We start from the raw sequence: 12,094 nt of genomic DNA, 5'->3' as shown, positions 1-12,094 counted from the left end.
AACTTGAGAGGGGATGGCTATATTTCCTCATATTTCTGAGAAGACTCTATATTACAGTTCCTTATATTTTCATACATGTAAGTTTGATTATTAGCGGAAGTTTTCTCTACAATCTGATGTTCTGTTTCCATAGTTGACAAAATGGTTTACATTCTTAAAAGAGATGATTTAGTTCCTATTTTTGGCAATGCAGTATGTGGTCTATCATTTTATACATAAAAACATTGGTGGGATAAACATTGTATATAATTTGTTGTCCAAGCAATAGTCAAAGGTAATGCATGGCCATATCCGGTACAGCAGGGGTGTCCAAACTTGTTTCACTTTTTTTCGCGTATTGAAACTTGTACGGAGCAGAGGGCCACAAACAACCGAACAATGTTAAAAATTTCGAAATTTTGCATTTTACGTTATTTCGATGAGCCTCCACACCTTCAATAAGACTTGGAACATTAATGTTTGGTTGGTATAACATTTGACCCCGGCCTCCTTCTCCTTCTTCTTCTATGGTGTTTCATGACGGCTGGTATCCACTCCGTTGTGAGGGAGGGACTGGCTGGTTAGCCAACTGTACAGGTGCCATGACAATGTCACGCCTTTGGCGATGATGTCATTGACGATTATGTCACCCCTTTGATAAGATAAGATATTCCTTTATTGTCCCACATGGGGAAATGATTATATAAGATAAGATAAAACAAGATAATCCTTTATTGTCCACACCGCCATTTATTCTAAAGAATAAAGTCTGAAGTATAGTCTAAAGAATAAAGTCTGAAGTATAGTCTAAAGAATAAAGTCTGAAGTATAGTCTAAAGAATAAAGTCAGGCGGTAATGTAACACTCGGATACCAGCCGCCATAAAACACCATAGAAGAAGAAGAAGAAGAAGAAGAAGAAGAAGAAGAAGAAGAAGAAGAAGAAGAAGAAGAAGAAGAAGAAGAAGAAGAAGAAGAAGAAGAAGAAGAAGAAGAAGAAGCAACAACAACAACAACAATCGGACAAAAAATATCTGAGTATCTTTGAATGACGGACAAAAGGTGCGACCTGTGATACGTACGAAAAAACAGGCGAAGAACAATGGTAACTAATAGTAAATGCTTTATTATTTTTCAATAAATTAAGAGTTCGTGAGATAATTTGTTTATCTTATTTTATTTTGGCAAAAAGTTTGACGCCAGAATATTAACGTCATATCCCGGAAGTGAACCCGTGCGAACACGGAAGAGAAGGAAAGAAAACAAATAATCGTTCAAAATTCCCTTCAGAAGTCGGGGAACACACCTTTTACCGACGAATATCGTCTGAATTATCCTCTGCCCACGACACCCATACACAGTAGGTCTCTGAAACAGTGACAACAGTTTTTAATGTGTTTTGCGTTGTAATAATGTATCTGTTGGGTCGTGTCTGTCTGAAACGGGAATGGAAATTAGAAAATACTATTCATGGGCCCTCTGACGTCATTCAGAGACGATGCGTTCATACAAAGCTTTAGATTAGTTGACATTGTTAAACTAGCAACAATTAAACTTTGTTTTTATATCTTAATAATTACCTGTGTGGTTGGTAGAGGTAAAACCTCTCACATAGTTCCATGCCTACGTAATAGATTACTAGCTTGTTGTCACGGGGTCCGGTCTGTCTGACAATCTTCAGTTAATACAGTTGATCAAAATATTATAGACCCCTTAAAATGTTGTGTCATTAGAACGTTCAAACCGAACCAGAATGGAGCCGATTGGAGGGAAAAGGGAAAGTGAAGTGCATTTTAATTTTCAATTATAACCGACTTTAGATTTAAATGGGAGGAATTTTGACAATTGAGTTCAGTATAATTTTATAATTTAGTATGTAAATAAAAATAATTAAAAAAGAAAACTACTGTGGGGTCGACCTTTCTGTAAGTATTTATTCAGTAAAACTTAGTATCTATCATTTCATTAAATAAATGATTTACTAAAAAAGAATATGTTAATGGTTTCTAACCAGCCTCTGATATCACTTAGCTATATTAAGATGAAAGGTCAAAAATAAATCACACTTTATGATTTATTTATCTGTGGCTAATCACAAACTCACTATTAGAATCGCATGGTTTAATTTCCCTTCTTCCTCCAGTTGCCTCTATTCCATAATTTAGGCTGGAGTTGTTTGCAAACATTTAAAGGGTAATGTATCATTCATCTATCGAGATATGTTTATCATTTTGAAATGTCACATCCATGAGAATCGTTTAAACGTTTTATAAATCAAATTTGTCCATTTGGCTGTAGATGGAGTTTCTGTTTGGAAAGAGGAAGACCCCAGAGGAGATGTTGAGGCAAAACCAGAGGGCACTCAACAAAGCAATGAGAGAGATGGACAGAGAAAAGGCCAAACTAGAGCAGCAGGAAAAGAAGATTATTGCTGACATAAAGAAAATGGCAAAACAAGGACAAATGGTGAATTACCTAAATTCTTGGTTATTAAATTGTGATCAAACCTCTTTTAATATAAATTACCTTTTATAGGATGCAGTTAAAATTATGGCCAAAGACTTGGTTCGAACAAGACGGTACATAAAGAAGTTTATTATGATGAAGGCCAACATTCAAGCAGTCAGCCTAAAGATTCAGACACTTAAGTCTAACAACAGTATGGCTCAGGCGATGAAAGGAGTCACCAAAGCTATGGCCACTATGAACCGACAGGTCTGTAGTTTTCATGGAAAATGTACTCAGTATATTGTATAAGCGTAACAAAACAAAACATTGTTTTTCTAATTTATGTAGCTGAAACTTCCTCAAATCCAGAAGATAATGATGGAGTTCGAAAAACAGAGTGAAATTATGGATATGAAAGAGGAAATGATGAATGATGCCATTGATGATGCCATGGGAGACGAGGATGATGAAGAGGAGAGGTAATACAGTATCACAGAAAGTTACTTCAGATGTGTTTTACAGGCATGTTTGTATACCTAACATTTGCTGACTTTTTTTCAGTGACGCTATTGTATCACAAGTGTTGGATGAGCTGGGCCTTAATCTGACTGATGAGCTGTCAAGTAAGAACATTTTCAACACTATATGTGTATTAAATTATTTACCTCCATCTCTACCTTGTCTATATATAGATATTAAATTAATAAGGAAGTGCAAATTATGAATTTGTCTATGTTTTTATCATGCCAGACCTGCCATCTACTGGTGGAAGCCTGTCAGTTGCTGGAAAGAAAGCGGAGCCTCAAGCTGCTCTGGCTGATGCAGATGCTGATTTGGAAGAGCGTTTAAACAACCTCAGAAAAGATTAAAAACCGCAGAGTGCTTTAGCCAAGGTGATGATACAGATGCAATGTAAAAAAATGTGAGTTGTTTTGAAGGGATGGCTTGTTTTTATACCTCAGCATTAGAGGTAAATAGCTTTCTTTCTTTTGTTGGTTTGATTGTTTATGAAATCTTGTAAAGTCATATCATTGGCAGCCAAAAATTATTTGCATAAATACTAACAACATAGGTATTCACAATTATGTATATATATACATACACACTACAAACCATATATGTTGGGGCTTAAAACTGAAAATATCATTTTTCCTACTTCCATTAATGTCATTAGATAATTTGTGGTCCTAGCAGTCACATACAGGAGGGGAATTACAATTTTTTTTTTTTTTTAATATAGGTTTAAAAAGTAAATCTACATTTTGGATGTTTGGGATTTTTCTTAAAATTGCAGTTTGTGTCTTTGATTGTTTTCTTCAATAAATGTTTCCAACCAGACTGGTGGTGTATACAAAAATTCTCAGTTTGCTTTCTCAATCTAAAGTTGAGAGATTTCTTTTCAAAACTGAATGCACATGAAACAAATACTCTTTAGACTAGCTTTGTTTTATTCTGAAAATTGTAATTTGTAACTTTCAAATCTGTCCATTTGTCAACATACAATCATAGGACAATTGAATGTACTTAACACTTCAACATTAAATAATAAAAAAATAACAACCATGTTTTATGTACATTTGTCTGATACCTATGTACAAATAGATCAACGTTGTATTTCCAAAATCATCTAACAGTTTACAAGGCAGTTGTACTGTAGGAACAATTGAATTGTGAAATAGGTGAGTAAAGCAGTGAAGAACGTTAGAACTGTGACGACAAAGATTAACCAGCAGCACGTTGCGCTGCTATCACTACAGCTAGAACGGGCTTGTTTAACTTTTAACAAGGCTATTGTGAATGTCAACTAACTGCATCCTTATACACCAATGCATACAAGATATGCCTAATTATTACAGCCTCATAAAGCACATTGAACACAAAACTCTGAATCCAAGCTGTACTGCTTTTACTTGGAACTTGTATGACTGCAGCGGTAGCGCTAAGCTGTTTTCATGGTTCCAAGTTTTAAAAAAAATAAAATTGGAAGAAACACTCATGTTTTGAATTTACCATGCGACTGTTTTGAAACAGTTCATGCAACTCACATAAAATAACTAAATCATTCACCTGTCGTTACACAAAATCTGCTGTCAAAAATATATTTCCTGTTTCAAGACAAACTTGATATAGTTTGCCCTTTCTTTAGATCAAGATCTGCATTTAATGGTATCATGCTGAATGTGGATCAAGCCCAGGTATAACATTTAATTGTTTTTTCCACATGTTAACAATATAAGCAATACACAGCACAATATGGTCAAATTGTGCCATTTGTTTGTTTTATCTTTGAAGAGCCTAGTAACTGAATAACGCCATACACATAAGATTTTGAGTCAAAAGAGAAGCTTAAATGGTTTGAAGATTTACATCTCTAATCTAATTTTTCCATCTGTGTAAATGTTGTTAAACTAAAATCAATCTCTGAGTATGGCCATTAATCTAGCACATGCGAACATTTTTGCTCAAAATATTTCCCTAAACCTCTAGATCCACTGTTTATGTACGAGAGGCTTTGTGCGGAAATCACCTGTTTGCTCATTTCAGCATAGCAGCAGATCTGTTGTAGATGATGCAACTAAAAACAACACTTCCTTGTGAAATTGACAGCAGTTAAACAGCCACTGAGCAGTGCATTTACGCTAGACAAGACTGATCAGTGCAATCTGACATACAGGCTTCACTTCCTACAGGTCCGATGCGGCGTTTGCTTCTTCGGCACCTCTATACGGCATCTGCTTTTGTCATCCAGCCACGGCAGGTCAAAGTTCCTGGAAAAATAGGAAGTATCTCTTAATACAAATACCTGGTTGATGTAATTAGCACTTATAAATATAACTTTAACCTTACTGTTGACTGAGTTTGGGCAATGGTCTGCCAAATGCAACCACTGGTAGGAAGGGAGTAATCACTATAGCTTCGACTGAAAGGAAATAAAACTCAAATTACAAAAATGCCAATTTTAGCAACTTCATACATTTTTGGTAATTAATTTTAGTGTACCATCTTCGGTTTCGGGGTAGAATGATGAAAGCTCGGGCTCAGACTCCTGCACTTTTTTCTTGTTCATGCGCTGCTGCAAACGCTGGAACATGCGCTGCTCTCTGATGCGCTGTATATCCCACCTTAAAGAGAGGAACATTAATATTACATCTTATACATTTGCATATTACTTGTATCTTCTTCTAAATAATACTATAGTTATCATTACCTCTTCCTTCTCTTCTCATCTAATTCTAACTTTGAATGTCGCTTCAAAAATACATTGTCATCCAGGGCCTTCATATGGGTGAAACAGCACATATTAATTTTAGAGATGAAGTAAAGGGAGAAAAAATACCCTTACCTCAGGAGGGACAAAAGAGGGGTCCTCCTCCAAGGGCTCAATGTGATTTTCCCTCCAGGATGGAACTAAAAAGTTAAAGTTTAAAATAATTAACTTGTAACCAAGTAGTTTGTGACTTAACAGTCGCAGTGATTGTAACATTATATATATATATTTGGCTTACAAATTATCAGCATATCATGTACTACATGAGGAGTCGACTCACTGGCCACCTCTTCCTCCTTTATAGGGGAAGTTTCACGGAGAGGGGAGAGAGGAGGTTGGTTCCAACAACAAAGATACATCTCTGTTGTTGACATGAAAGGTAGCTCCTCGATCGGACAGCTCAGCTCAGGTTCCTCTTTACACTGGAGCATGTCCTTTTCTGTGCCACATTTGAGCATATTCTCTGGAGTTTCTTTACTGCGCAGCTCTCGCTGTAGAGGCGACCCAGGTTCTATCTCTGACTTAGGACTGAGTTTTGCACCCTTTGACCGCGATTTCTGTACCTTTAGATCTCCAAAGCATGATTTCCTGTGAATAATGCAAAAAACTTTAGAAGCCATTTTTGATTAGAAAAAGGAAAATATTGGCAGCACTGCTATAATTTAATCACCTTTTTTGGCCTTTGCTACAGCGAAAATTTAGTGGTGTGGGTGGATTTGGTTGAGGACTCTCTTCCACATCTAGATCCCAAATGTCTTCTTTATCTGGGGTCCAGGTCTCCAGAGGCTGGAAAAGACGCTTATCACGTGGCACATCTTTCCTTGTGAGCTGCAAGCGTCGCTCCATACGTTCAATACGGGCCAGCAACTGGCAACAGAATTTTATTATTGTTACATTGTTGACTAAAAATTAATAATTAAATTGTAAACAAGTGACACATTGCTGGGCATTTTCAGTGATAAATAAGTTGTACATACGGTTTCTTTGTCTGCTTTGAGCTCATCTATCTCCTTGTCCTTGGACTGTAGTTGTTGTTGCTGTTGTTCAATGAGGTCCAGTTGAAGAAGCAGGATCTGACGGAGGCAGTTGGCCTGTGTATGAGGATTGGCAGGGGTTTTCCTGATGTTCCTCCATTTTCCCTCAGAGGAGACTTCTATAGAGGCAGAACCAAGAACTCCTTGTACAACTCCCTTGGCGCTATCATCTGCCCCAGCGTCTTTAAGGTTATTGTTTAAAACCATCTGAGGGTTATCCATATTGTCAACAGAGAGGGGTTTACCTTTCACTGGGGTTCCCTCACCCCCCATTTGTCTGACAGGGGACAATACCCCCACAGTTGTGTTATTTCCTTGACAGGCTTCTGCTATTGTTGCAGCAATAGTAACTTTACTAGTCATATAATTCTGATCAACGTCCTTGTTAGGGATTGCACCGTCCTGTGCGTCGTGGACATCTATAACAAAGTCACAGCATTCCCTCTTCAGGCTCACGGGGCTGACGGTAGCATTCCCTCTGTGGGGAGTTTCAAAGTCGATGCTGTCAGCGTTGTGCTTGAATCCTGCTTTTGGAAACAGCGTGGACCTCAGAGTCATGGCGAACACATTTGGTTCCCTCGTTTCTGCAACGCCTCAGCGGTGCGATTCAACCAGTTTCTTCCCATGTACTGTGAGGCTGGAGCTCCACCACCCTGCACAACAAAGCAAGCACAATGACATATTTCTGCTTAACTCAAGTGCAAGTCAAGACAGTAAAGGCAGGTGGAACAAACCCAAGCAGTCGCATAGAAATAGCGTTACTAACAAGAGACTCCGGATAAGCGAACATCATTTAAAACAGTCAGCAGGTTAAGAATTCAAGCTAACGTTGAGCTAACAACTGAGTTACATTAGCACAGCACTTTGCGTCTAAATAATCAAACGCGTGTTGTACAAGAACAGTCCGACATTCATTTCAAATCCAACCATTTCGTATCACAGACCCGAGTCTGTGCTCGGGAGTGGCTGCGCAGGACACTGGCAGCAACCATCTCCTCCATTTTGCTTTCTCATGAAAAACAATAACAGCCTGCTAGCATGCTAAAGCTAGCAACTGAGTTTGAGCAGGATATCGATGTCTGATGTGAAGAAGTTATAATTACTGCGTCGTTGCGGCTGTTGGGCGCATTTCATTTGATCTGGAAACAATAATGAATGTAGAACCTACCATTGATGTTATTCGAGTCCACCTGCAGAAGCCTTCATGTTCCCTCCTCAAGACTGTTTAAAGCGGTGACTACTGCGCATGTGCAACCTTCCATATGGCTATTTCTTGAGCTTTTACGTCGTTCATTTTTCAGGGATGATTCCTTACTGATTGAAAGGGTTTTGTGAGGACCTTTTCTCCGTTATCCGTTACAAAATGTACTTAAATTGCGTATAATAATAGAGTGCCTTTGCCTTAGTTTGAAACATTTTGACCCATGAATGGTCAGTGTACATCAGTGTACAGCACTCGGGGACAAACAGCTCTGATCATGACATTGCCCAATTGCAATTAAAGTTTAGAGTTTTGTGGCTTTAAATCATGATGATTTAGATATTATCTAGTAGTGTGTGCCGCTGCCGAATAAGTGCTTTGTGCATCTTACAGCTTTTATACAGTTTTTGTCTTTTTATATTTACATATTTTGGTCAAGGTGTTTATATGCCAACACTAGTCACACTCAAACAGACAATTACACTCCGGGCTTCAGCTTCGTTATAGGGGACATTTTGAGGACTTTTCTTTTCAGTTTTTTCGCCATTTCAAAATATATGATATTGTGTTCGACATTAGTCTTAATGTTCTATTGCACCTATGGCAACGGTCCAAATCGTTCATCATTCTGACATCATTGTGGTTTTCTCGAAAATCAAGTCTCAAAAGATTCTTGCTACTATTAAGCTTAAATATTTCCACACGATTATTCCCTACGCACAGCATTGGCGTCATCCTACTGGTGATGGGCAAAGTGACGCCTCATGAAACTGCAAAGCATTTGTTGTTGTTGTTGTTGTTGTTGTTGTTGTTTTATGGCGGTTGGCATCCGAGTGTTGCATTACCGCCAGACTTTATTCGTAGTCCTAGCAGTTCTTCTTCCAGTGCTTTGACAAAGCCCAAGAGGTCATGAGATGTCTTTGTTATTGTATCTTATAGAAGTTCTTCTTCCCCTCAGACTTTGTCGTAGTCCTTAAAAGTTCTTATTCCATTGCTTTGGTATTACAAAGCCCATGAGGTCATGGGACGTCTTTGTTGTTGTTGTTGTTGTTGTTGTTGTTGTTGTTGTTTTATGGCGGTTGGCATCCAAGTGTTGCATTACCGCCAGACTGTATTCCTCAGACTTTGTTGTTGTTGTTGTTTTATGGCGGTTGGCATCCAAGTGTTGCATTACCGCCAGACTTTATTCCTCAGACTTTGTCGTAGTCCTCAGACTCTGTCGTAGTCCGTAAAAGTACTCCTTCCATTGCTTTGGTGTTACAAAGCCCATGAGGTCATGATATGTCTTTGTGACTAGAATAGTTGTTGTTGTTTCAGAGACCAACCGGCTTTATTCCAGGGAGACTCTTCTTCATCTTCCTCTCCTTCTTTGACGTTCGGTGCTTCCACCGTACAGCTTTATTCTTCAGGCTTCATTCTATAGGCTTTAATATGTCCACTGATGTCGCCGCTTGGTAGCCCTGCGTCTACGAGACTGGGCGAGGACAGGAGACCACCCCCACCCCCATCTCGTCACTCTGATCACTCTGACTCCCCACAAGCAGACCCCCATCACTCCGACTCCCATTTAGCGCCTTTAGCCTGTTTTCTATATCTGCCCAATCAAGCTCCTTTGTTCCAAGGAATCTCCCTGCAGCTTTAGCAATGATCCTGATCCTTTCAGTTCTGCTTTGAGTCTGAGCAGCACAGTTTACAACATCCACCATAAAGAGTACAAAATCCTCTCTATCCACAACCAGAGTATTCTCATTAATTCTGGAACCTGCACACTTGGGACCTCCACTCTTGAAACCTTCACACTTCTTGGGAGCCACGCTGGCCTTTCTCATTTCGCCCTGGCTGGGAGCAGCGCTGGCTCCTCTCTCTGTATTTACTCTAAACTCGTTACTTGAAACTTTCTTGACTGCATCTGCATAGGATATACCTTGAGAGACCTTTATTTTCTGCACCTCAGCAGCTCTTTTGCTAAACCTGCATCCCCCGTAGGCAGAGCTATGTTCTTCCCCACAGTTACAGCACTTCAGTTTTGCTCCCACGTCACACTTCCCATACTCATGATCTCCTGCACATTTACCACACCTTTGCCTCCCTCTACAGACCGCTGCAATATGCCCAAAGCGCTGGCACTTAAAGCAACGCAGGGGCGGCGGAACATATGGCCTGACGCTATAGCACATGTACCCAATGAACACCTTACTAGGCAGGCACCTCCCTTCAAGTGTTACCATTACCGACAAGCTGTCACATCTTACCCCAAACCGGGTCACCTTCAAACGCCTAGCGTCCACCACCGTAACTCCCGTCAAATTCTCCTTAACTTCATCCACAGACGTCACCGTAGGGACACCTACGATAACTCCTCTGACCGTGTTTCTTTCAGCATTAGACACAAGAATGTCCTTTCCACCCAGACGTTTAGTTCCAATCGCCTTCCGTTGCTGAGCCGCGTCCTTGCACACGACCAGCAGCGAGCCATCTCTAAGGACACTCGCACTCTTGATCACTCCCACAGCTACAGTTAGGCTCTTTGACAATGCCACTGAATTCCACTCCTTAAAGGATGCACTGTCCTGTGCAAGCTTTATGATCACCTTACAGTCTCTGCTCTCACCCCGGATATCAATAGCTTCAGCCTCATCCTGCTGCTCATTCCCAGAACCCTCGGACGAGCTAAGGGACTTTTTACGTTTCCGGGCACGTGCAGGCAGAAAAGGCTGCTCCTCCACGCCGTCCAGAACGTCTTCCATCCCCGATCCACTCTCCTCCGCCATCTCCCGTCTGTTGTTGTATCTTTTAGAAGACCTTCTTCCATCACTTTGGCGTTTTTAGGCCCATGAGTTGATAAAATGCTGAAAGAAACACGGTCAGAGGAGTTATCGTAGGTGTCCCTACGGCGACGTCTGTGGATGAAGTTAAGGAGAATTTGACTGGAGTTACGGTGGTGGACGCTAGGCGTTTGAAGGTGACCCGGTTTGGGGTAAGATGTGACAGCTTGTCGGTAATGGTAACACTTGAAGGGAGGTGCCTGCCTAGTAAGGTGTTCATTGGGTACATGTGCTATAGCGTCAGGCCATATGTTCCGCCGCCCCTGCGTTGCTTTAAGTGCCAGCGCTTTGGGCATATTGCAGCGGTCTGTAGAGGGAAGCAAAGATGTGGTAAATGTGCAGGAGACCACGAGTATGGGAAGTGTGACGTGGGTGCAAAACTGAAGTGCTGTAACTGTGGGGAAGAACATAGCTCTGCCTTCGGGGGATGCAGGTTTAGCAAAAGAGCTGCTGAGGTGCAGAAAATAAAGGTCTCTCAAGGTATATCCTATGCAGATGCAGTCAAGAAAGTTTCAAGTAACGAGTTTAGAGTAAATACAGAGAGGGGAGCCAGCGCTGCTCCCAGCCAGGGCGAAATGAGAAAGGCCAGCGTGGCTCCCAAGAAGTGTGAAGGTTTCAAGAGTGGAGGTCCCAAGTGTGCAGGTTCCAGAATTAATGAGAATACCCTGGTTGTGGATAGAGAGGATTTTGTACTCTTTATGGTGGATGTTGTAAACTGTGCTGCTCAGACTCAAAGCAGAACTGAAAGGATCAGGATCATTGCTAAAGCTGCAGGGAGATTCCTTGGAACAAAGGAGCTTGATTGGGCAGACATAGAAAACAGGCTAAAGGCGCTAAATGGGAGTCGGAGTGATGGGGGTCTGCTTGTGGGGAGTCAGAGTGATCAGAGTGACGAGATGGGGGTGGGGGTGGTCTCCTGTCCTCGTCCAGTCTCGTAGACGCACGGCTACCAAGCAGCGACATCAGTGGAAATATTAAAGCCTATAGAATGAAGCCTAAAGAATAAAGCTGTACGGTGGAAGCACCGAACGTCAAAGAAGGAGAGGAAGATGAAGAAGAGTCTCCCTGGAATAAAGCCGGTTGGTCTCTGAAACAACAACAACTATTCTAGTCACAAAGACATATCATGACCTCATGGGCTTTGTAACACCAAAGCAATGGAAGGAGTACTTTTACGGACTACGACAGAGTCTGAGGACTACAAAGCAATGGAAGGAATAAAGTCTGGCGGTAATGCAACAATTGGATGCCAACCGCCATAAAACAACAATTGTACAAAACTGTGAGGAGACCTTGCTCAACACCCGGTCTGGAGAGACGGGAGATGGCGGAGGAGAGTG

The 12,094-nt window shown here is 40.8% G+C and overlaps 2 protein-coding genes across 3 annotated transcripts; one reads left to right on the top strand and one right to left on the bottom strand.

The window, feature by feature from the left end:
* The first annotated feature begins 2,243 nt into the window (after positions 1-2,243).
* On the top strand, positions 2,244-3,991 carry chmp2a (charged multivesicular body protein 2A). The gene is made up of 5 exons (XM_072456915.1): positions 2,244-2,444; positions 2,514-2,693; positions 2,775-2,905; positions 2,988-3,049; positions 3,177-3,991. The coding sequence occupies exons 1-5, from the start codon at positions 2,277-2,279 to the stop codon at positions 3,293-3,295; spliced, it is 660 nt and encodes a 219-aa protein (XP_072313016.1). The 5' UTR covers positions 2,244-2,276; the 3' UTR covers positions 3,296-3,991.
* Positions 3,854-7,965, bottom strand: msl1b (MSL complex subunit 1b). 2 transcript variants are annotated; one of them, XM_072456914.1, is made up of 9 exons: positions 7,897-7,965; positions 6,672-7,381; positions 6,365-6,561; positions 5,975-6,282; positions 5,770-5,834; positions 5,635-5,702; positions 5,427-5,548; positions 5,274-5,346; positions 3,854-5,194 (listed from the first exon to the last, which is right to left on the bottom strand). In XM_072456914.1, exons 2-9 carry the CDS (start codon positions 7,284-7,286, stop codon positions 5,104-5,106), a joined length of 1,539 nt encoding a protein of 512 aa, XP_072313015.1. In that variant the 5' UTR covers positions 7,287-7,381; positions 7,897-7,965; the 3' UTR covers positions 3,854-5,103. The 2 variants fall into 2 exon arrangements, with proteins under 2 accessions (XP_072313015.1, XP_072313014.1); XM_072456913.1 differs by having other exon boundaries at positions 5,933-6,282; positions 7,897-7,963.
* Positions 7,966-12,094: the final 4,129 nt, after the last annotated feature.

Source organism: Eucyclogobius newberryi, unplaced genomic scaffold, assembly GCF_026437365.1.
Source record: "Eucyclogobius newberryi isolate DKJ021-1_F unplaced genomic scaffold, fEucNew1.0.hap1 SCAF_20, whole genome shotgun sequence".
Lineage (NCBI taxonomy): Eukaryota > Metazoa > Chordata > Actinopteri > Gobiiformes > Gobiidae > Eucyclogobius > Eucyclogobius newberryi.
The sequence above is the reverse complement of the archived record's forward strand: the minus strand, read 5'-3'. Positions and strand labels throughout refer to the sequence as shown.

Excerpts from the sequence above, each read along its gene's own strand:
- chmp2a (XM_072456915.1), top strand. The coding sequence starts at position 2,277 with ATGGAGTTTCTGTTTGGAAAGAGGAAGACCCCAGAGGAGATGTTGAGG. Across the intron at positions 2,906-2,987 it reads GAGGATGATGAAGAGGAGAG|TGACGCTATTGTATCACAAG; the intron begins GTAATACAGTAT and ends ACTTTTTTTCAG. Across the intron at positions 3,050-3,176 it reads TCTGACTGATGAGCTGTCAA|ACCTGCCATCTACTGGTGGA; the intron begins GTAAGAACATTT and ends TTATCATGCCAG.
- msl1b (XM_072456913.1), bottom strand. The coding sequence starts at position 7,286 with ATGACTCTGAGGTCCACGCTGTTTCCAAAAGCAGGATTCAAGCACAAC. Across the intron at positions 5,835-5,932 it reads ACATGATATGCTGATAATTT|TTCCATCCTGGAGGGAAAAT; the intron begins GTAAGCCAAATA and ends TTAACTTTTTAG. Across the intron at positions 5,703-5,769 it reads CCTCTTTTGTCCCTCCTGAG|GCCCTGGATGACAATGTATT; the intron begins GTAAGGGTATTT and ends ACCCATATGAAG.